The 25,877-nt window shown below is 42.9% G+C and overlaps 1 protein-coding gene across 12 annotated transcripts in view; it reads right to left on the bottom strand.

The window, feature by feature from the left end:
* FRMD4A (FERM domain containing 4A) overlaps window positions 1–25,877 on the bottom strand; it is a 521,947-nt gene that overhangs the window by 209,356 nt on the left and 286,714 nt on the right. For all 12 annotated transcript variants that reach the window (XM_086334274.1, XM_086334272.1, XM_086334273.1 and 9 more), the window contains exon 2: window positions 15,770–15,835. In XM_086334274.1, the coding sequence (XP_086190400.1) occupies window positions 15,770–15,835 (66 nt within the window). The remainder of the gene's footprint in view (window positions 1–15,769; window positions 15,836–25,877) is intronic.

Genomic DNA, 25,877 nt, shown 5'->3' with positions numbered 1-25,877 from the left:
CCAAACAACAAGGACCTACTGTGTAGCACAGGGAACCCTGTTCAATACTCTGTAACAACCGAAATGGGTAAATAACATGAAAAAGAATAGATACATGTGTATATATAACTGAGTCACTTTACACCTGAAGCTAACACAATATTTTAATCAACTATATTATGATATAAAATAAAATGTTTTAAAAAAGAATCACTGTATTCATTCAAGCCGCTGTCAAAGGAAGTCACGTGGGATTTTAAAATCCTCTTCCCCTCAAGGAAAAAGTTGTGACCAGTTTTGAACTGGCAGTTAGGCGTTTCTGGAGCCAGGCAGTTCTCTTGGGAATGATCTCAGATGGCTGGTATTCTAGCAGCCCTGGTTAGGCACAAGTTCTTCTGAGACTTGCAGAGTAGCAAAGAATGCAACTGAATGCCCAAAAATGTCCATCCCGCTCTGGGCTACAAAATCTGGCTAGCGCACCACATCCCCTGGAAAGGATACAGCCCTTAGTGGGAAATAACAGTTAATGCGAGAACTTGTGAGAACTTGAGACCATGAGTAATGAGCTGGGAAACCAATCACGAACTTGTTTACGAGGAATCATGCTCGCCTTCAGTTCTTACCCTACCACATTTCACAGTCAATATCATCCATTTGTATAAAATTAGGCTTCAAGATTATTTCAGTGTAAAGTATTATAGATAGGGTCATTTATAAGAGACTGGGTTGCAACCATCAAAATCTTTTTTTTTTTCCCCTATTTTATTCCCCAGAGTGACAAGCGCTTAGCAAGCTTTGACATAGTTGGAAGTTACAACTGCATTCACTCATCTAGATGGTTATCAGTACTTGGCATGAATACATTTCCACTTACATCCTGTCTGTCCTCTGTGTGTGTGTGTGTGTGTGTTCAGTCGTTTGGTCGTGTCTGACTCTTTGCGCCTCCACAGACTCTAGCCATACTCCTCTGTCCATGGAATTTTTCCAGGCAAGAATACTGGAGCGGGTTGCCATTTCCTACTGCAGGGGATCTTCCAGACCCAGGGATCAAACCTACATCTCCTGTGTCTCCTGCAATGGCAGTCAGATTCTTTACCACTAGCACCACCTAGGAAGCCCCCTCTGTCCTCTACGACCTTGTCACATGAGTTGTATATGACACTGGGAGGATTAAAAGTGATAACCACTGTCCATAAAAGGCTCGGGGGACCATGTGTCAGGAAGCCTAAAAGGTTAAGCAATTAAGCCATTTTTGACCGACACGCAACCCCATCCCTTGTCAAGCGAACCTGCACTGCACTCTAGAAATACTCCATAAAGCCTTGTACAGAGTCGCAAGGAATACCAAATTACTAGGAATAATTACACCACAAATTATATAGCATTTCCCCAGAGGCCAAGGTAGTTAACAATTCCATTTTACAAAGAGGTAGCAAAGGAAGAGGCTTGCCCAGGTTACCATAGCTACTAAGTGGTCCAGTTTGGGCATCGGATGGCCCGAGATGTGCGGAGAAATCTTCTGAGCATGTTATATGTTCTAATGCATTGAATCCTAATCATAGCTCCATGAGGCAAGTTCTAAAATTAATGTATAGATAAAATTGGCAGGAAGATTGGAGGCAGTTTTGATTCCCGGGTTACAGATAAGGAAACTGAAGCTTAAAGAGGCTGGACAATTGGCCAAGGTGATGGAGCTACTAAGCATCAGGCTGGTAACTCCGGGACCTTGACTGATTTAAATTCTGGCCAGGTTTTGAAGCCAGGCTGTCTGGCCCTTGAATCTGTGCTGTCAGTGTATCAGTGATAAGCTGCTCTTCCCCAGAGCCATACAGCCTAATTTTGAATCAGGTATCTACTCTTTCCCTGCTGTGCCATCCTGAATAAGTTACTTAACTGCTCTATGCTGAAATTTCCTCATCTGAAAAATGGGAAGAATAATGGAGTTAATTATCATCTGATGATTCAGCACATATGGAACACTTAGAACAATTTGGCACAGAAAGAAGTACTCAGTTAACTACACTGATGATGAATCACTAAGCCATAAAATTTCCCAAAGCATTAAAAACTGGCTTTGGGAATTAAAGCTTGAATCATATTGAACTGTTTGGGAATGTGTTCATTTGCATAAAGTAAAGGATACTTATATTTTTTTATCAGCTGGTTTCTATCTAGTGATTTCTAAACCCTGAGGGCTCTGTTGAGCCCCCTCAGGTGAACCCTGTCAGGGGTAAGGGACAAGCCAGAGGTGTTCAAACTTGCTCCATTTACATGACACTTAGACTACAGTATAGTGTAAACAGAAATTGTAAAATCAAAGTTGATCTACAGTATTATATTAAGTCCAGGTGTATAACATAGTGATTCCATATTGTTATAGAATGGCTGCCATTAAAAATACAACAAATAACAACCGTTGGCAAGGATGTGGAGAAAGGCAACCACCAGCACCAGCGCTCGGAGGAGGCAATGGCACCCCACTCCAGTACTCTCGCCTGGAAAATCCCATGGATGGAGGAGCCTGGTAGGCTGCAGTCCATGGGGTCGCTAAGAGTCGGACACAACTGAGTGACTTCACTTTCTCTTTTCACCTTCAGGCATTGGAGAAGGAAATGGCAACCCACTCCAGTGTTCTTGCCTGGAGAATCCCAGGGACGGGGGAGCCTGGTGGGCTGCCGTCTATGGGGTCACAGAGTCGGGCACGACTGAAGCGACTTAGCAGCAGTAGCAGCAGCACCAGTGCTGGTGGGGATGTAAGTCGGTGCATTCACTGTGCAAAACAGTAGCGTCCTCAAAATCCTAAAACCAGAACTACCATGTGACCCAGCAGCTCCTCGCCTGGGCTTATAGCTGAAGAAAATGAAAATACTAATTTGAAACAATATATGCACTCTAATATTCAGAGCAGCATCACTTACAATTGCTAAGATAATGGAAGCAACTTAAGTGGCCATCAACAGATGAATGGGTAAAGAAGTTGTGATGCACACACACACACACACACACACACACACACACTATGGAACATTACTCAGCCATAAAAAAGAATGAAAATGTTGCCATTTGCAACAACATGGATGGACCCACACAGTATTATATGTCGTGCAGTAAGTCAGACAGAGAAAGAAAAACACTGTAGGTTTTCACTTATGTGTGAAACCTAAAAGATAAAGCAAATGAAACATAAATTTTATATCTATAAAATTTAGGACACAAAAACACCATGCGACTTGATATGTTCTAGTCCTCAGAACCCAACCTGCAATATCTCTGCTGTCTGCTGGCACCCAGCAGGTGGCTTGATGTATGAGATGGGGGCTTTGGCAAGATCTGGAAATCTTCTGTGTTGCTTTGGTAACTAAATTGTCGGTTCTTCACCAGGCAAGTGAACAAACTGGCAAGTAGAGAGATTCAAGGGCTCTGGGGCAGGGCCGCAGGGGTGGGAGAGACAGGGAAGAGCACAGAGCAGCCGAGTTTCCCAGACCTCTGATCCCTTCACCACCTCTTCCCCCTTCTCCCTTCCTCCCCTCCATCTCTGGGCAGGATGGGACAAGCTGCAGCAGAGGCTGCCAGGATGCACAGCTCTGTCTCTCCAAATCCTCCTGCACCCGCTCCTTATAAAGGGAGAATGGGGTGCCCTTGGTATAACTGCACAGAGAAAGGGGCGCTGTTACAGCCAGTGGAGAACACACAGCCCATTGCAGAAGTAAGAATACCCCGGATGTGCAAAAAGTCGCCCAGCCCACCTCTAGACATGACCTTCTGCTGCAAAGGGAGGCACACTGACATCTCTGCAGCACAGGGAAAGATGAATAATAGAGCTTTATGAAATGAGCAAGTGCAATTCAAGTCGAGCAATGAGCCAAAAATTAATGTGAGTTGTGGGTGAAAAACAGAAAACACCCAGATTTGTTAATACCCAGGTTCCCGTGAAGCCATCCTTTCCAGATGGCCAGCTCTCTCTCCATCTCCACACTCTCTTGGGCTGGGGGTGCACACACACACGTGTTTTCTGTGTATCTTTCCCCTAGTGACACAATTATTCACATTTTGCTGACCTGCATTGGGTGTTAAGCTTGTTTCTGCCCCTCACCTTTCTCACCTGTCTTGGGCAGAAAGGCTACACCAGAGAGCCCACAGTCCCCACCTGTCTCCCAAGGCTCCTTTCTACCAACACTGCTTTGGGTCACCTTGGAGAATTTGTGGAAATGATTTTGTAAAAGGATCAATAAAACAACTCAGCAGTAGCGCACACACACACAAAACAAAGCCACAAAAATCAACTTTCTAGAGGGTCATTTCTGGGAGGTAAGGTGTCGCCCTGTCTTCCTCTCCTGAAATTCCCTTTCTTGCCCCCCACACAGTTTGAACCCCATAAAACTGTCTTTTCAGTAGGACGTAATCAGCCAACACTGGCCATTTCAAAGTATTCCAAGTGATATGCTTAAAAAACCGGTTAAAATGAACATCAAGGGAGAATGGCCTACAGAAAAGGAGGGCTGGGGTGGAAGGAGGGTAAGGTGGGGAAGGAAGCAAAGAAGGGGATGTTGCTAAGGAACCAGAGCCTGGACCTCAACTGCCTGGAACCTGGTCTCTCCTCCTTGCCCTGAGCTGGCTGCTCCTGGAGTTGTGTGTGCCTGTATGGTGGGGTGAGTGTATTGGGTGTGGCCCCTGGATGACTGCACAACCTGCTGAATCCTGACACTCCTCTGTCACAGCCCCACAGGGAGACTGGGGTTCGCTTTGGTTATCAAGCAGAGCAGAGCTCCCCAACTTTTCCATAAAGGCCCTCCATGCAAAAAAGAGGATGTACAGGTCCCTCCCTCCTCTCGCCAGAGGCAGAAACTGCTGAGCTGCTTGTGGCCCCCAAGGGTATACTTTAAGGACTATTTCTTATTCCTCCAAGCCACTAATTTTGATTCCACGTAGAGTGACCATTACATACCACTATGTCCTCCGTCTGTGATCTATACCTTAACATCTATTTGCTTCACGATGTGCCTTTAAGATGTTAAATATTATCAGCCACCCCCAGGGGCGGGGAAGACATCTGTTTGGCTCATTTGGGCGCATGCCCAGCTTTGCAGCCAGAAGCTTAATAAATGATGATGGCCATCGCAGTGACTCTGAGATCAGCCCACAGCACTGCTGCCTGACCCCGCTGGCTCTTGTTTTATGAGGCGGCCTGGGGGCCTGGGAGGTCCCAGACAGAAGGTCCAGAACACCCAGGGCCCTCGGTCTGCTCCCAGCTCTGCACAGGGCTTCCCACCCCTGACTGAGACTGCACCTCCTGGTGACTTCAGTCCAGACAGGAGCAGATGGCCCGGCCAGCCCTCGCTTTAGTAGACGGGCCAGCTAGCAAAGCAGACCACCCTTCTCGGCTGAGAAGATATGGAATCAACTCTGTGTATTTCTTTTCTCGGCAAAGTGCGTTTTGGGGAAATTCTTGGCTTCTTTGATAGAAAATAATCCTTTGCATTTTTATAGAAGAACATGATAAACCATGGAAGTAGCTAAGGATGGGGGCTGAGGGTGAATATGAACGTGTGTTTGCACACAGAGGAAACTCAGGGCTTGTTCATTTATCCCATGCAACACTATCAGACTTCCAGATTTCTGAAAAAGTCATGTACAGGTTGCATTTTAAAGCCCATTATACATAAGAATATTACTTTGCCTTCAAGGCTGCTTTATTCAGAGGCTATATAAACTTACTTTATCTTTAAGCCGGTATCACTAGAATCTTTGTCAGGCAGAGGAAAGTGATGAGAATCCAAGAATTATTAAATCTGCTGCAAAGGTTCTCTCATACCTGATACCCTCAGGCTTAGACAAGATGTTGAAACTCTTAATCCTGTGTCAAATCTGCGTATCTTGACTTTATTGATTAGAAACTGAGTTCAAAGAAACAAAACAACCCCAGGAAGCCCATCTGAGTTCAGTTCTCGATCTGAGATGAGGTTTGTTTTTTTAAACTTTTATTTATTTATTTGTAGCTGTGCTGGGTCTTTGTTGCTTCATGAGCTTTTCTTTAGTTGAGGCAAGCGGGGGCTACTATCTAGCTGCCGTACACAGGCTTCTCATCACAGTGCTTTCTCCTGTTGTGCAGGACAGGCTCTACGGTGCATGGGCCTCTACAGCTGTGGCACGTGGGCTCAGTAGCTGCAGCTCCCAGGCTCGAGAGCACAGGCTCACTAGCTATGGCACATGGGCGTAGCTGCTCTGCAGCATGTGAAATCTTCCTGGACCAGAGATCGAACCTGTGCCTCCTGCACTGGCAGGCAGATTCTTTACCACTGAGCATCACCAGGGAAGCCCTGAGAGAAGGCTTTAAGTCTTTAATTCTAGTCATTTATGAAGCTGGTGTTGGGGCCAACATGAGAGCCATGTATCCCATAAACCGTCTCACAAGTCTGGTATTAATCGTATATATTTCTTACTTGTGCAATGAAAGAGAATAGGCTGAAATGTCAGAGGAGTGGTGTTCCAGCTGCGTATATTACTCTGTGACCCTTGAGCAAGTTAATCAACCTGTCTGAGTTTCTGTTTCTCCATCTGAGTTAGCATCTTATTTACATAGCTAATGTGAAGGTTAAATAAGATATGCTCCAGAGAAACTCTGTAAAGTGCCATCATTATTATAGAGGTCGTTCAATAGGAAATTTGGATAAACTTAAACAAGTCTATTAAGTTTATAATTTTTTTCTTGCTTAAATGATCTACTCTTTATCCTTCAGAGATAGCTGCCCAACAGAAATATCATGGAAGCCTAATAGGAAATTTTCATGTTTTTTAGTTAGCCACATGAAACAAGGAACAAGAAACAGGTGAGATTAATTTTAATTATGTATTGTCTTTCATCTCACATAGCCCAATATTATTTCAACATGGAATCACTGATATGAAAATCATTAATTAGATATTTTATTTAAAAAAAATGAAGTCTTCAGAATCTGGTGCTTGTTTTACAGTCACAGTCCATCTTAATTGGGACTGGCCACATTTCAAGGGCTCCAACTGTACCCCACAGTGTAGCTTTAAATCTCCCTTGATGTTTCTGTCCCACTGGTTTTATCAGGATTAGGGACACTATGTGATACACAAGAATAGTCCAGCTACTATCTTTAATTCTCTTGAAAACACACTGACTTGTTTAAGTTTGCTCCATTTCTCAGAATCACAGGATACTTCGTTCCTCTATTTTAACGCAAGTAAATAGTTATAAATATGATGCCAATGGCCACTTAGAGATAGGGTCAGAGAAGAGAGAGACAGTAATCTTAGGATTCACCCCACATCACTGGGCAGTTCCCTCTGTGCAGGGGATGGAGAAGACTCTGGTGTGCTCTCTCATCAAAGGGAGGAAATTCTGCCATGAGCATAATACCCACTCATCCAAAGAACCGGGAAAGACCTTGACACGAGGCATCTCTGGAAGTAGAAGGTACATATCTGTTTTTCTCTCATTGGCTTGTCTTCCTAAGACAAGCCCTCACACAGTATCATAAGCCTCAAGAGACCCTAAAAAGGAAGGACCACACCTCAGCCATTCCAATCTAGTGAAAATCTATTGTATTTTTTAAGAAACTCAAAAGAGCGAGCCTGGAATCTTCCCATTAACAGCTTCCAGTCCTCCACCCACTGACCCTCACTGTCAGGAAATTCCTCTCTGTCTTATTGAAATGATTCTCACTAAGAGTAAAGCTCATTTCTCTTTCTTTGCTTCCAAAATGTTCCCTTAAATACACACTCAGATCAGAAAAAAGTGAAGAAAGTCATTTTAAAGGAATAACTATATGAAGGCCAGATGCGAGTTCAGTTTAATACAAAACAAGCATGGCACCCTCCTGACTGGTTATAGAAGTATCAAAAGGTTGGTTGAGAAAAGTCCATGATGGTGGCCTCTTGTATTTTGATTCAGGCTTTTTCAAGTACGTTTCTAAAAGGTTGAAACAATTTGGTGCAATGGAGAAAATGCCATTGACTCTGTTGAATGCGAGTGCGATGTGGCTGGACAAAGTTCACCCAATGATGACCAAAGCTGAAGGGTTGACTTGTTACTAAATCACATCTTTGTGTCACAGCATGGTTTCAGCTGTCCGTAAGTGCAATTCAGTGACTTAGGGCATCACGTGGTCATATCGTGGGTGACAGGAACCTGCCTGTGGATTGAGGGATGAGCCTTCTGAATATTAATATTCCTGTATGTGAATTCTTGACCTCTGTTCTTTCCCCTGTACACGTAATGTGGGATTTACTCAACACCATCAGGAACTTAGAAGTGCAGATTCCACTTGGCAATCTCAAAAGGGTTTCGTAATAAACCTTCAATGTGGGGATTATGGCCATTTTGCTCTGTAACCCTTAGAAGGGAAATGCTTCCATCACAGTGGCCAGGTTTGCACAGGTGCAGGAAATAATCTCTGTAGTTGTCTGATTACCAGCATCCTTCTGATACAAAGCAATTCTGGTTACATTTTGATTCTTAGTTAGCCCAGTGTTCTACCACTTCTGCGGCTGGAAACTGTGCTGCTTCTGAAGGTCTGTGGTCTAGCCTTGGATGAGTCTCTTGTCCTAATCTTTAGTGGCTGAAAAGCTGGACGTCCCATGTCTGTTGCTATTATCAATGCCCTTCATTCTTTCATCCTTGTGTGTAAACCTGTTTTAATCTTTGTGAAAGATGACCATTTCCTCAAAACTTGCCTCTCCATCTTTTAACCCCTGTGAGGTCAGCGTAGGAAACATCCACCCTTCCCCACCAGATCAAAAGATTAGGAAGGGTACTGCTCAGTCTACAGCTTATTGCAAATATTCTGGAACTGTTCTTAACAATGGCAAAAACTTTAGCATTTAATATGCATAATACTGGTGACTAAACAACTTACAAGGTTCTCAGCCTATGAAGCTGTTTAAAAAAAGGTTCCAAGTCAAAATATTATATGCTATTAATAACTTAGAGATGGGTCCCAGTGAATTCGAGAATAGGGAATCCCCTAAAGCTCCTGTCAAAAGAGTACAATCCTGGGCTACAGTAGTTTGTAGGATACAAAGAAAAGTCATATATTTAAGTTGGCTTTTGTCCATCCTTGTTTCTCCAAGTTCTGTTGAAACTCATATTGTAATAATATATGAGAGTTTAGAATCATTTCTTCTTCATTTTTTTTTTCCTGAGGCAAGGATTACAACTTTATTTGGAAAGCCAGCTGACCAAGAAGATAGAAGACTAATGTCTCAAAACAACCATCTTCTTCTTCTTATTTTTAAAATGAATTTTATTGGAGTATAGATTTATACCATTATATATGTTAGTTTCCACTGTACAGCAAAGTGAAATCAGTTATACATATATCCATTCTTTTTAAGATTCTTTTCCCATATAGGTCACTGAAAGTGAAAGTTCTAGCTGCTCAGTTGTGTCTGACTCTTTATGACCCAATGGACTGTAGCCCACCAAACTCCTCTGTCCGTGGAAATCTCCTCTCAAGAATATTGGAGTGGTTTGCCATTCCTATCTCCAAGGGATTTTTCCCAACACAGGGATTGAATCTGGGTCTCCTGCATCACAGGCAGATTTTCTTTTTTTTTTTTACCATTTAAGCGGTGGCAAGAATACACAGAAGAACTGTACAAAAAAGATCTTCCCAACCCAGATAATCACGATGGTGTGATCACTCACCTAGAGCCAGACATCCTGGAATGTGAAGTCAAGTGGGCCTTAGAAAGCATCACTACAAACAAAGCTAGTGCAGGTAATGGAATTCCAGTTGAGCTATTTCAAATCCTGAAAGATGATGCTGCAAAAGTGCTGCACTAAATATGCCAGCAAATTTGGGAAACTCAGCAGTGGCCACAGGACTGGAAAAGGTCAGTTTTCATTCCAATCCCAAAGAAAGGCAATGCCAAAGAATGCTCAAGCTACTGCACAGTTGCACTCATCTCACATGCTAGTAAAGTAATGCTCAAAATTCTCCAAGCCAGGAGAATTCTCCAGCAATATGTGAACCATGAACTTCCAGATGGTCAAGCTGGTTTTAGAAAAGGCAGAGGAACCAGAGACCAAATTGCCAACACATGCTGGATCATCGAAAAAGCAAGACAGTTCCAGAAAAACATCTATTTCTGCTTTATTGACTATGCCAAAGCCTTTGACTATGTGGATCACAATAAACTGTGGAAAATTCTGAAAGAGATGGGAATTCCAGACCACCTGACCTGCCTCCTGAGAAACCTGTATGCAGGTCAGGAAGCAACAGTTAGAACTGGACATGGAACAACAGACTGGTTCCAAATCGGGAAAGGATTACATCAAGGCTGTATATTGTCACGCTGCTTATTTAACTTATATGCAGAGTACATCATGAGAAATGCTGGGCTGGAAGGAGCACAAGCTGCAATTAAGATTGCCGGGAGAAATATCAATAACTCAGATATGCAGATGACACCACCCTTATGGCAGAAAGTGAAGAGGAACTAAAGAGCCTCTTGATGAAGGTGAAAGAGGACAGTGAAAAAGTTGGCTTAAAGCTCAACATTCAGAAAACTAAGATCATGGCATCTAGTCCTATCACTTTATGGCAAATAGATGGGGAAACAGTGGAAACAGTGTCAGACTTTATTTTTCTGGGCTCCAAAATCACTGCATATGGTGACTGCAGCCATAAAATTAAAAGACACTTACTCCTTGGAAGGAAAGTTATGACCAACCTAGACAGCATATTAAAAAGCAGAGACACTACTTTGCCAATAAAGTTATGTCTAGTCAAGGCTATGGTTTTTCCAGTGGTCATATATGGATGTGAGAGTTGGACTGTGAAGAAAGCTGAGTGCTGAAGAATTGATGAATTTGAACTGTGGTGTTGAAGAAGACTCTTGAGAGTCCCTTAGACTGCAAGGAGATCCAACCAGTCCATTCTAAAGGAGATCAGTCCTGGGTGTTCATTGGAAGGACTGATGTTAAAGCTGAAACTCCAATACTTTGGCCACCTCATGCGAAGAGTTGACTCATTGGAAAAGACCCTGATGCTGGCAGGGATTGGGGGCAGGAAGAGAAAGGGACGCCAGAGGATGAGATGACTGGATGGCATCACCGACTTGACGTACGTGAGTTTGAGTAAACTCCAGGAGTTGGTGATGGACAGGGAGTCCTGGTGTGCTGCGATTCATGGGGTTGCAAAGAGTCGGACCAGAGAAGGCAATGGCACCCCACTCCAGTACTCTTGCCTGGAAAATCCCATGAACGGAGGAGCCTGGTGGGCTGCAGTCCATGGGGTCACGAAGAGTTGGACACGACTGAGCAACTTCCCTTTCACTTTTCACTTTCATGCATTGGAGAAGGAAAGGGCAACCCACTCCAGTGTTCTTGCCTGGAGAATCTCAGGGACAGGGGAGTCTGTTGGGCTGCCGTCTATGGGGTCGCACAGAGCTGGACACGACTGAAGAGACTTAGCAAAGAGTTGGACATGACTGAGAGACTGAACTGGAACTGGAAGCCATTAAGGAAGCCCCATATAGATCATCACAGAGTATTCATTCAGTAGAGTTTCCTGTGCTATACAGTAGATCCTTATTCAGTTCAGTTCAGTTCGGTTCAGTCACTCAGTTGTGTCCGACTCTTTGTGACCCCATGAACTGCAGCACGCCAGGCCTCCCTGTCCATCACCAACTCCTGGAGTCCACCCAAACCCACGTCCATCGAGTCGGTAATGCCATCCAACCATCTTATCCCCTGTCGTCCCCTTCTTCTCCTGCCCTCAATCCTTTCCAGCATCAGGGTCTTTTCCAATGAGTCAGCTCTTCCCATCAGGTGGTCAAAGTACTGGGTTTCAGCTTCAACATCAGTCCTTCCAATGAACACCCAAGACTGATCTCCTTTAGGATGAACTGGTTGGATCTCCTTGCAGTCCAAGGGACTCTCAAGAGTCTTCTTCAACACCACAGTTCAAAAGCATCAATTCTTCAGTGCTCAGCTTTCTTTATAGTCCAACTCTCACATCCATACATGACCACTGGAAAAACCATAGCCTTGACTAGATGGACCTTTCTTGGCAAAGTAATGTCTCTGCTTTTTAATATACTGTCTAGGTTGGTCATAACTTTCCTTCCAAGGAGTAAGTGTCTTTTAATTTCATGGCTGCAGTCACCATCTGCAGTGACTTTGGAGCCCAGAAAAATAAAGTCTGACACTGTTTCCACTGTTTCCCCATCTATTTGCCATGAAGTGATAGGACTGGAGGATCCATATTAGCTACCCATTTTATATATAGTAGTTTGTATATATCAATCCCAACATCCAATTTATCCCCTCCCCCTTTGGTAACCAGAAGTTTGTTTTCCACATCTGTGTATTTCTGGTTTTGTAGATAAGTTCATCAGTAATTTTTTTTTTTTTTTTAGATTCCACATACAAGCGATATCATATGATATTTGTCTTTCTCTGACTTACTTTACTCAGTATGACAGTCTCCATCCATTTCACTGCAAATGGCGTCATTTTGTTCTTTTTTACGGCTGATTAACATTCCTTTGTATATATGTAGAACATCTTTATCCATTTGTTTGTCAATGGACATTTAGGTTGCTTCCACTTTTTTTTTTTTTTTTTGGTGCTAAACTCAAAGCAATTGGTTCTATAGTCCTTGGGGAGGTACTTCCAGAGTATCTTAGGATTTGCCCATTTTTTCATTCACAAGGATTTATTTAGTGACCTATGTGCCAGGCCCTGGGCTGGGTGCTGGGGCTACACAGTGACCATGACACAGACCCGGCCCTCACACTGTTGATGGCCCTGGGAAATGCCAAGTAAACAGGCCATGACAGTGAGTCGTGATGAGTTGTGACAGTAAGAGGGAAAGCTCAGGGGCAAGGGTGAAAGTTAATGTCACAGCGCAGGACTGTCAGCAGGGGGTCTTCCCAGGACAGACACCCCCCCCCCCCGCCCCACTGACCATGTCCTCTGCCTGCCTCTTATTTATAGAAGAACGTCAGCCTGCTCCAAATTCCAGAAAGTAAATTTAATCACAGAAGTGAGAAAATACAGAAACAAGGGAAATAAGCAAGATAAAATAACAATAGCTCAGCCATTAAACAATGCCAAGAACCTAAGGACCATAGATAATATTCTGAGCCATAGCCTTTGAGTTGCTCTGTAGATACTAACCCACCCCCTCACCAGGTGGAAGAAGTTAACTCTGTGCTGACCACAAATCACAAAGACCCCAGGCTGGCTGGAACCGGAAAGCTGATGATGCTGACTTCCAATTACCCCACTACAAACCAATCTGAAGAAAGTCCACACATTGATCACAACTTCACCATGTGTTTTAAAGCCATTCCCTGAAAGCCCTTGGGGTGTTCAGGTCTGTCAAGCATTAGCTGCCTGGACTACTATCTTGGTGAGTGAAAGTCGCTCAGTCATGTCAAGCTCTTTGCAACCCTATGGACTATACAGTCCATGGAATTCTCCAGGCCAGAATACTGGAGTGGGTAGCCTTTCCCTTCTCCAGGGGATCTTCTGAACCCAGGGATTGAAGCCAGGTCTCCTGCATTGCCGGCGGATTCCTTACCAGCTGAGTCACAGGGAAGCCCTTAGTACCTGCTGTAAATGCTGCACTTCACTTCACCACAATCTTGTTTCAGGAACCAGCTTTACTGTGTGTGGGTGAGCAGACACAAGTCTGGTTGGGTAATGGTTAAGACCCAGACCTGGGGGACTGGGTTTTACCCAGACAAAGGGCTTTCAGGGAAAGTCTTAGAGGGAAAAGTGTCTTCGAATCTGGGAACTGAAAGCTTAACAGAAACTATCCAGGGACAGAGGTGAGGGCATGGGAAGGAGTGTTCCAGGAAGAGGGAGTAACATTTGAAGCATGTTCTGAAAAGTGTGGGAAGATGGGAAGAGTGTGAACTTCTCTTATTTGGTCCAATTCAAGGGCATTTGAAAATGCCCTTTCCAAAACTGCTGCACATCAATAACTGCATCTCTTTTCAGTGACTTGAGACTACTTCAAATGCCCCCAACCATACTTCCCCAGAGCAAATCGGCCAACCGATTGTCATTTCACTGCCACTGAGGTGTCATTTCCTGTTTAAGAGGGTAGCTGCTTTCTAAGCCTCTAAGAGCTGATGTTAAAAAGCGTCTAAAACACACCAGACCACTCACCTCTCAGCAGCTCAAGTTGACTCTTAACCGTTTAGAGCTCCAAGTGCTTTATCAGTTTGTGACGCTGCTAACTGAAGAGATCTTGCTCACCTTATAGTCTTATCCACTGCCCCACCCTCCAACCCAAGCCAAAGTTTCAACTCTTAATAAGCCTGTGGTCCTCCGAATCTAGTCTAACAAGGACATAATCCAAAACATGGGAGGACAGTACAAGGGTAGATAAATTAATCACAACATTTAGTAGAAATAGTAAAAATGTAATAGTGGAAAAATTGTAAAGAAACCTTCAATGGACCTAAATGAGTTAAGTGACTCAATACTAATGGAATATCCATTTCTGGAATTTATGAAGCTATTCACAAAGACGACAATTTTCAGTAACTTGGAAAAGGCTAATGAAAGACAACATTAAGTGAAAAAAGAAAATACAGAGAATTAGTCACACATGATTGCAACTATGTAAGAAATACAAATATGAAAAGTGCTGGAAAGAAATCTACCAAAATGAGAATAGGAGTTGAACTGTTATTTGTGGTTTTGAGCTTCTTCCCACAGTTTGTCTCTTTCCTACACTGCATTTGCAACACCTTTAAAACAGAAATCTTATTAAAAGTAGTCACTCTTAAGAAGTTAGCAGTTTGACCATTTTCAAATCTGAGCAGCACATACACGGGAACATGAGATTTGAGTGCCTCTATGTAAATCTCCCCACGGGAGCATAGTTTTCCCTTGTGAATGAGCATGTGGGCATTGTTTCAACCCACTGATGAACAGCAGCATCTCCAGGGCAAATACGATGGAGGTTAAGGAGCACTAGCCTAAGAATATGATAGACACTGGAGAATATTAAGCAAATATGGTTAGAAAAGTTGGAGGTGAACAAGAGATTTGGAATTAAGTTCTTTAAATCAAGTTTGGAAATTTCACCATTCTTTAGGGCTCTGAGTAAAACAATGATACGTTATTTTTTGAAGCTGAACAAAACCAGGGTCCATTTCTAATGGACTAATTCTAATGCCTGGATTCTAATGCCTGCTCTGACTTCTCTGCCATGGATAAGTTCTTTGGGGATAAATGATTTCCTATGTGTCAACTAACATATAGACAATCAACAGTGATGGCAATGATGACCTCTGGGAGGGAGTAGGAATTACTCAGCCTTTAGAGAGAAGACTGAGTCAGGAGATTGCTCTTCTTTGTCACACCTATGAAGGCTTGACTTGAAAATAATAAACTGTTTTCTATAACTCGAGCAAGGAAGATGACAAAATCAGTCTTGTAGCAAGAGTTCTCTAGGTTATACTATAGCCAACTCCTTTCATTCAGAAAGATTAGCTAATGGCAGTTGTGGAATTTCCTTTTCTAGAGATTTGTAACAATAGGTTTGATCTATATCTGGCCTTGAATGCCTTAGGGGTCCAGTACAAAGAAGCAGAACGAACAAAAATAGCGTGCAAGCCCGTGTGCTTGCACACACACACACACAAAAACACCAAGGTGTGCCCCAATCTTCTCTCAGAGATTTTAATAGAGATTTTAAAATGATTTATTTTCTCACCCACCCTTCAGCTGAATCAATATCTGAACTGCATCAGTCGCAGAAAAAACTTAGAAAGTTAGCCAAGAGTCATTTACCTGAACTAGGAGTTCCAGCTTCCGGTCATCAAGAAGATGTACTTGACATCGACGGCCCTCCGTCATCTAAGAAGAAAGACAAATGATGGTCACCAAGAGTCTAGTGGCCTTTCACAAGGTTAGAGGGTCCCCATGCTGGATGACGGCAGGCACATTCCTCTGGGCAAAACCTTCCCTGGGAGCTGGAGACTATAAGGCCAAGAAATGGCAGGACTGGTTCATTCATTCATTCAAAAATATTTATTGAACATTTTCTATGCGCCAGGTACTATTTTGGGAGCTGGTGCATAGCGGCACACAAGACTAGGTATGTGCCTGTTCTCACGGAGGTTACATCTTTATGGGGGAGATGTAAAATAAACTAGCAAATGCATATGTAACGTAATATCAGGTGGTAATAGTTCTTCCTTCTTGAGTCACTCTTCAACAATTTTGTCACTGTGCATTAGGGTCACAGTTCAGTATCTGGTCTGGGCCACCTCCCAACTCGTTCCCCTATTTGATCACAGGGAGCAAATGACCACCCCACTGGCAACTGATCTTGATTTCTGTGTTAATCATCCCCCCTCCTCAGGTATGACCCTAGTCCCTACAGAGCTATCACTTATGTTACAGGAACCCTGGAGATAAAAGCTCACAGCTGAACTTGACCTCTCACCCTTGTGCCTTTCACCAATAACATATCTGTACAATAGAAAGAGCATCTTGGCAGGCAGCAGGAGACCAAGTCAAGTCTTAACCATGCTGGTTATTGGCTGCAGGACCTTGAACAAGCCTCTGTTCATCTCTGCACCCCGATCTCAGTTATTAAAACGAGTAGGTGGGCCCACTGGGAGCAATGGTAAATGTTTAACAATCAGCTTTCTGGAAGGAAAAAGATTTCAGAATGCTTCCAAATTTGTAGCATTTGCTGGAGCCCTGGCATCATCCTCAAAGGAAATCCTCTGAAGATCAAGCTTTCTGGGAGATGTTAGACAGCCACCATTCTAACCAAAAGACTCTTGCTGCTCCAAGAAGCTTCACCACGTCTGATTTCAAGCAACTGTCAGGACAACATGCAGAGTGTTTCTGACAGAGACAAAACACACCACCTCCAGGTAGAATGATGCTGGGAGAGGGCAGGGAAGCTCCATGCCTCTCCCCCATAACCTCCCTATGCATTTCTTCTATCGGGCTGTTCCTGGGTTTCATCCTTTTATAATAAACCAGTGGGGCTTTCCAGGTGGCTCACTGGTAAAGAATCTCAGTGGTAAGAACAACAACAATAAACCAGTAATCTAGTAAGTAGAAACAAAACAAGAAAAACCTAATACATACCACTTCAAGAATGGAGATCCTAGCAAAGGCCAGTAAAATAATTAGGACGTGTTAAATTGATTTACTTAGTTATTATAGTATGTATTAACTTTGTTTCAACATAACTTATTTAACTGTAAGTTTATATAATTTAGTGTTAATAATGGCTATGTTTTACAACTGGAGCACAGAATTCCTGAAAAGATAACAACTATGCTCACAAGTGAATACGAGCCACCCCAACACAGCTGCCTGGACCAGAAGACTCCAAGATTCCTTCCAGTCTTTGGCTTTACATATGGCTGTAGCCCCCACTGAAGCCACCTTCTCTTTCCCCAGCTATCAGCCATGTCATGCAGACCCAAAGGAAAGATGAACATGGACTAATTCCAGCCTTGCCTCACTTCATGGGCATCACAGTACGTTCTCAGGAGCGCTTTCTCCGGGAAACATGGAGAAGGCAGCCTCCTCTCTCCTTGCCCAACCTGGCTCCTTCCCTGACCACTGGCATGAGCAAAGCTGTTGTCTATTCCTACAAGAGAATTCTTTCTCCTTCCTTCAAAGAAGCCAACCAAGTCATAGTATTATTCATGCTTCCATCAAGTCATATTATCACTCATAGTTATTCATAAGAATATGATTCAGCCATAAGAAAGGAAATGTAGCCATTTATGACAATGTGGATACACTTGTAGAGCATTCTGCTAAGTAAAATAAGTCAAGACAGAAAAAAATACTGTATGATTTCACTTACGTGTAGAATCTAAAATAAACCAATGAAACCAAAAAGCCATGAACTGCTAGATACTGGGAACATGGTGGTGGTTGCCAGAAACAGGAGAATGGGGTCGGGGGTGGAAACTGGGTGAAGCTGGTCAAAGAGTACAAGCTTCCAGTTAAAATAAATAAGACTTGGGCATGTACTGTACAGTCTGCTGACTATAGTGAATAATACAATATTGTATATTTGAAAGTTGCTAAGACAGCAGATATCAAAAGTTCTCATCACAAGAAAAAAATTTTGAAACTTATATAGATGTTAACGAGACTTATTCTGGTGATCACTTAACAACATATACAAATATCAAATTATGCTGCATGCCTGAATATAATCTTATAAGCCAACTATATCTCAATTTTTTAAAAAGGAAAACTTTTACAAAGTGAATAAAAAACTTGGCTTGAAAAAAAAAATCCATCAGCTTCATTTCAATCATTGCCCAATCTAAGATCAAAGAAAGCTACTATAATTTTAAATTATGCTAAAATATATGCTGTCATACCAAATTGTATAAATGATTCTTTTAACAAAAAAGAACACCCAAAATGTTCACGATTCAATAGGGAAGCTGACAGCAACTGCACAGGCATTTTGGATAACATTTTAGATTTTCAGCAATTGAGTTCTTATTAGGACGAACTCAAGGTCAACAGAGAGGGAGTTCTAGGAAGGCGAGTGCTACAACCATCGTAAATATGATTTTTGAATTCCTTTAAAAACCTTTATTAATATTGTTTGAGAAAATTTTCTGAAGGGTGGGGACAACATTTTTTAATTTTTAAATTTATTTTAACTGGCAGATAATTGCTTTACAATGTTGTATTGGTTTCTGCCATACAACAGTGTGAATCAATCATAAGTATACCTATATCTCCTCTCTCTTGAACCTCTCTCCCACCCTCCCCAATCCCATCCTATCCCTCTAGGCTGTCACACAGCACCAGGTTGAGTTCCTTGTATTATACAACAACTTCAAAGCTAAGGACAATTTTAAGGAATTTTAAGAAATTCTGTTTGTCCTTTCCACATATAAAACACAAAGTTTTGAACTTCTTTTTATTGTAAACGGTTAAGGGTATAAACATGTTCTTGAGTTACTTACTCACATTCTAATAAGTTGTATAAAAACCAAGGAAAATTGGTATCCAAGAGACATTACTATATCAAATAAAGTTCTACTCACGGCCATAGAGGTAGCCTTACCATTTTTCTCAAAATATTTCCAAACTTGCAAACTGTGATGTGACCCTGAGTTCATACCCATATCTAAAGTCTGAGACTCTCATACCTGAGTCTCATTTTCATCGGAAACATACAATTCCAATCCCTGCATCTCATCTTATCTGCTCAGACATTTAAAGAAGTAGCAGTACATTCAGATGTTAAGATCTACCCAAGGATCTTCCAACTTCATTCTTCCCTTAAACAAAATCTCACAACTAAATCTTGGGGGATTTACAAGCACACTCCCTACTCTAATAGGAAATTTGGTTCCCTGGTGGCTCAGATGGTAAAGCATCTGCCTGCAATGCGGGAGACCCAGGTTTGATCCCTGGGTCAGGAAGATCCCCCAGAGAACAAAATGGCAACCCACTCCAGTATTCTTGTCTGGAAAATTCCATGGATGGAGGAGCCTGGTGGGCTACAGCCCATTGGGCTGCAAAGAGTTGTATATGACTGAGCAACTTCACTTTCTCTTTTGGAAGGCAAACTGCCTCTGAGAAAAATCTGCACAGAGAAGTGAGTCTAAAGAGAAACTCAACTTTGAATCATCATGTTTTTGAAAGCACAACTTTCTTTTGACAGCACAGCTGTGGCTCTTTTTTTCCTCAAAAAGGAGACCTGTTTGTTGTTCCACATGGAGGGAAATTGGTGCATCCTGCTTTCATCATCAGCTGAGAAAAGGTTTGCCATCCTGGGTGTGTGTAGAGAGAGAGCGGCTGGACATCTGTAGCTTTGTCTGGCTTCCCAGGCACAGTGAAATTTTCTTCTGAATACTAACAATTGCAAACTAATACTGCTTTCCTTGTTCTCATTTTCAGCTGCTCGGGCACAACTGGAGGGCTGGCATTACCCTCAAAGGAAATCCTTTCGGAGAACAAGGCTTCTTGCAGATGTCAGCTGGCTACCTCTCCAGCCATGAATCGACTTGTTACAGAACAATTCTATACCAAGCAGACGCCTGCCAAGTGCACTGTGATGCCAAAGGATACACAGAATAGTGTTATTTTGGAAATAAGGTGTCCGCTCCATTTATCCAACTTTGCTGTTAAGACATACAGTGAATCACGAAAATTATGCACAAACATAGAAATGCATGTATGATACAAGCTTAAGTGAACACAGCAGAATATGAACTGTCTACTATAAAGGTAGCCAATAAAATTGTGGGAATTAAGAGGCAAAAATAAAATAATTGATGTGCTGGGGTAGTAGGGTTATGGGTGGTCCTCCACCCAAATACGACCTCACATCTTTCTTTCTTTTTCAGTTAAAAAATGTGAAAAAGAAACTTTATCTGGAAAAATGAAGGACTCTGCTTGAGGTCAGCTATAGGAAATGGGGCTTGAGAGGTTTCCTTCTCAGCAAATTCATTTTAGATTGCCTGTGAGATATTAAAATTAATTTTTAATTAGAGTTTGGTTGATTTATAATGTTGTATTAGTTTCTAATGTAGAGCAAAGAAAATCAGCCATACATATATCTACTCTCTTCTAGACTCCATTCCCATATAGCTCATTACAGAGCACCGAATGGAGTTCCCTGTGCTATACAGTAGGTCTTTATTAGTTATCTATTTTACATGTAATAGTGTGTAGACATGAATCCCAATCTCCCAATTTATCTCTCTCCGCCCCTTGGTAGCCATAAGTTTGTTTTCTACATCTGTGACTCAATTTCTGTTTTGTAAATAAGCTCATTTGTACCAATTTTCTATGATTTTAACATACCAAGTCACACTAATTAATGTACAAATGAGAAATGCAATGGTCACAGACATTAGAACTGTTAAGACTGAAGGTCTCCCACCTTCTCTCCCTGCAGGAGGGAACTTGACTGTGACCAGAAGAGGTCCGGGGAACACAGAATGTGAAATAGGGGATTAGAAGTATCTGTGTTTGAGAGCCTCCATCCACCAGAGCCTGACATATTCCTGATGGCAGAGGGGGTCTGTCCCAATATGACAGAGGGGTCCCCTCTGCAGGGTGTTACTGAAAAACAACTACCTAACCAGTGACGACAAACTCCCCCAAAGGGTGATTTTGAAGAGCTTTACATGAAGAGGCACCAGGTACTGAGCTCATCATGTGAAAACATGTTCCGTTAGGAATATTTTCTCTTCAAATTCAAAACGAAGTAAACCCAGATTCAATATTCTTCTCATTATCACCTTTCCCTCCACCTAACAGCCCCCTCTCCCTCTCTGAGTCATTTCCTGCATGTCCGCTCCACCCTATTCTTGTCACTCAAGTAATGTGTCTACTATGCTATGCACACCACAAAGAAATAACCCTAGGCCCCGTTAATAATATTTTCATAGAAAACTAATGATATTGTGCCAAAGACGGTAGGGTAACAGATCTTGAATTCAGAAAAACATATGCTTTTAAAAAATTAAAATAAATTAACACATGTTACCATGATATTTCCTGAGATTAATTTATACTGGAACTGTTACCACTAAGACATTGGGGGCTGGGGGGAGTGTAGGGAGGGGGAGGAGAGCCAGGTTCACAGCTAGCACATGACTACTTGTTCTATGCCTAATAAGTCACCACGTTGCAATTCACATTCATTCTAGAGATAATACTTTATGGAGCAATAAAATAAGAAATATTAAAGACTCATTGGAATTGCATGAAACAAAGAATTAACATTTCCAAGGCACACTTAGGAAAACTATCAATACTCCTCCAAACACCCTGAAATCTTATCCTTTAAAACGTTATCATTGGAACTTCTTTGGCAGTTCAGTGGTTAACGCTTTGCCTTCCAATGCAAGGGATGTGGGTTCGATGTCTGGTTGGGGAACTAAGATCCCACATGCCACAGGGCCAAAACACCAAAACATAAATCAGAAGCAATATTGTAACAAATTCAATAAAGAATGGGGCATCCTGAGGATGCCGGAAGCATGACAGCAGCACCTCACAATCTGCCCTCTGACCCAGGCCCCTCTGTGGCTCAGAAGGAAATTCCAGATTTATGACGATGAGTTCCCAGGGCAACTCATTGTTGGAGCATCTGCTCTCTGGGTCACCTCAACGTGTCACATCCCTTCAGTTTCCTCTGCAGACAAATGAAGACCAGGGACTCACCTAAGTACCAGAAAGTCACAGGATCCCAGAATCTCCAGAATCATGAAGCTGTCATACCCAGGAGACGGATAAACACAGCACATCCACAGCAGCCTTGAGAAAGTCAACCCCACCGTAAATAAACTCACAGAAAGGGATAGTAAACAAATTAAAAGTTGCTTAAAATATTCATCGTTGGGACTTCCTTGGAGGTCCAGTGGTTAAGAATTCACCTGCCAAGGCAGGGGACATGGGTTCGATCCTGGTCCAGGAAGATCACACACCATGAGGCAACTAAGCCCGTGGCCACAAGAGAAGCCACCGCAATGAGAATGTCACACACCGCAACTCTGCAACTAGAGTCCCTGTTCCCTGCAACTAGAGAAAGCCCACACGCAGCAACAAACACCCAGCACAGCCAGAAATAAATAATTATTAATTTTTTTTAAAAGCTGTTAAAAAATATTCATCCATCTGCTACCCACATCTAACCTGTGCTATGGAAATATCAGATATAATAAGCTATTGTAATATTATAACATAGTAAAAGTGCATGAGGAGCCTCTGCCCACAACCTTTAAGAAAAATTGAAAAGTATATTGTCCTTTTTATTATAATTTTTCCTCTGTCTGATTTATCTCATGGTTACTATTTTTGTCTTTAAGTGACATTGTATTAAAATCAAGAAGCTAATGGAAAGAAAGAAGATACCAGGTACTAGACAGAAGCCCGATTCAGGGAGAATAACCTTATCCTGACTTTGCTCCATGACTTCTGGCAAATTATGTCACCTCTGCCTTTACTACGAGTCTCCGAGGTACAGAAGGACACACACAGGCGTGTCCTTGAGGTTCTTGGCTGCTGAATACAGTCAGAACTGATAAAACCCAGATGAAAATGATTAAATGTGTGTCTTTATCAGAAACAAATTCACGTGGCAATGCAATGTAATAAGAACTGAAACAGGCTAGCATTCTTCAGAGCTTCAAGCGTGCATTTGATGAGTGTAGTTAGTGGTTCACTGGAGGATCTTTGGAAAGCAAATTGTGGTGGTGGTGATGCTGCTGTCTGGGTCTCTCTGCCTCCAGCAAAAGGAAATTGGGTTTTCTCTGGTAACGCAGGAAGAGAGGTAATGGTGCTGTGGAGCACTAAGGGCTGGGGACAACAGAGGGCTGCCGTGGCCCAGCATGTCACAGGGAAGAAGAAATCTGATTCCATACTGGATCTGTTTCTTTTTCTTTAACCTTTGTATTCCATTGCTTGAAAGAATGCTGCCTACAGTCTGAAATATACAGGACACCCCATTCTCAAGGCTCTGACCTTTAAAAGTATAACTTTTCTATTCATATAGAGATAAAAAGTTGCAAAATAGAGAAGAACATTTATCTTGTTGGAGCTTTATAGCAACACTGTAACCAGAACTATGGTGACAGCTGCAAGACCAAAGGATTCCAACACCAGGAAGTTGGCCATAACCAACCACACCCCATCTCCTTCAGTATAAAAGAAGCCTGAATTCTAATTAAAGCAAGCTGGTTCTTTTGGACATGAGTCCACCATCTCTTTGATCTGCTGGCTTGCTGAATAAAGGCTGTTCGTTGCTCCAACAACTCATCTCTCAATTTATTAGACTGTCATGCAGCAAACAGTACAAGCTCTGACTTGGTAACAAGTGGACAATTTTAGTCCCCAGTTCTGCTGCCCTGCAGACCACTGCTGTGTGTGATCAAGCCACGAGTCCTTCTGGACCATCATTTCAATCCTCTCCAGATGGGGCTGCAGGTGAGAGGGTCAAAAAATTCATTATCAATCTTGGGGCATAAAGTTGAGATAATGAGGGACAGACAAAGGAGAGGACAGCCAGTCGTCTAATGGGCTCATGTGATCCCAGTGAGGAGGAGCTCCCAGCCAGGGCTCTGTTGTAGGATGTACGGAAAGAGGGGACTTTTTTTCTCTTCCAGCAAGACACTGCAATCTGAGGACAAGCTATAGACATGGAGGTCGGACAGGTGTGTCTAAGATCCAGAAGGTCAAGGCCCAAGAGGGGCAATTTCAGTCCAGGGCTAGAGTGTGACAATCAGACTCTCCTGTCTGAGAGCCAACTACATAGGATGAAAAGGACACTGGGAAAGCCACACGCATGGGCCCTGTCTATGCACCACAGACACCCGCTTAGTGAAAGAAAGTGAAAATGAAAGTCGTTCAGTTGCGTCCGACTCTTTGTGATACCATGGACTATACCGTCCATGGAATTCTCCAAGCCAGAATACTGGAGTGAGTGGCTGTTCCCTTCTCTAGGGGATCTTCCCAACCCAGGGATCGAACCCAGGTCTCCTGCATTGCAGGTGAATTCTTTTCCAGCTGAGCCACCAGGGAAGCCCAGACACCTGCTAAGTGACCACGGAATAGTGACGATACTATGGTTTGGTTAACAGACATGAACAGAAGTGCAGGTGAGGCGTCCGGTTCCTGGAAGGCAGCAGTGCTTTCTGAATTACATTCTAACCAGCTGGACACTGAAAGAAGAGTGACCTGGCCATCACACTCAGCTCCCACTGCTGCCAGAGCATCTTCTGAAGACAATGATTTTCTTGACCAACATTTTGAGTAGATTAGCAAGATCTCAATCTACTAATGCAATCCAAAATACATCTACTAGCACATATTCACCTCATTCACAGCACATCTACAGGCAAGCTTTTGATTTCTACCCAAAAAAGCTGTTTCCACACAACTTTGGTGCTGCAAGCAGAACAACTAAAGTCTTTGAAGATCCACGGAGATTCCACGCTACTTGATGTTGTATTATTATGATCATTATTTGGAAAGGGCTGGGCAAAAGGAATAGCGCTTTCTCATAAGTGAAGGTGAGTTGGGAGTTTCAACATGAGAGAGAATCCTGAGAAGTCTGGACAGAGGATGTCTGAGAACAGCAGGATCCTGAGCAGATCTGGACAGAAGGCCTCGGGGAATAAAGGCCCAAGAAGGAGATTCTTGAGGAGGTTGTAAAACATCTCTTGTTGATTACACACTGTTGCTACCACTTGTGAGAGACTAATACTTGAATGCTGGATCACGAGCCCTCTGAGATCTGGCCTCATCTCACCAGACCTGTTTTTTTCTTTTCCCCTCAAATGCTCTCCTTCCTCCCTAACCCCATCCCTGAAATTCCAAGACCAGTCCAAGTCCAGGACTCAACTGCCCTGGACTTCTAAGTTCTGTTCCTCTGAGGGCCACCCTTGCTTCCAGATCCAGCCCATGCCATCTCTTTGGCCTGGAACCACTTTCTCTTTCTTCATGTCCCCAAAGGACAATCCCTGCCTGCCTGGTTCAGACTGCACACAAATCCAGGGGCTGGAGACACAGCAGTGACCAAACTAAGCTTCATCTTATTTCTCAGAGGTCACTAGTTTAAGGAAAAGATGGACATGACTTTCACTCATTCTTCCAGACTCTAAGATGATGCACAAGCTTTCTCCGCCCCATTGGTGGGGGAAGGGGTTGATTTCCCAGCCTGGTCTGGCAATTCTGATGCCAGGCCTCTAGCCTCCCCTGCCTCTGTCCTCCCCAGGTCACTGTGCCAAGGCTTAGAGAAGATGGGAGGAAGGCTTTGGGGCTGGACCACCTAGGTTCATGTCTTATCCCAGCTTCACCAGGGGCTAGCTGGGTGTGAACCTACAAGAAATTCACCAACTTGTGCCTCATTCCTCAGTCTCTGAAATGGAGATCACCC

This window comes from Bos grunniens, chromosome 13 (assembly GCF_055505025.1).
Source record: "Bos grunniens cultivar Pamir isolate PY7600 chromosome 13, Bosgru_T2T1.0, whole genome shotgun sequence".
NCBI lineage: Eukaryota > Metazoa > Chordata > Mammalia > Artiodactyla > Bovidae > Bos > Bos grunniens.
The sequence above is the reverse complement of the archived record's forward strand: the minus strand, read 5'-3'. Positions and strand labels throughout refer to the sequence as shown.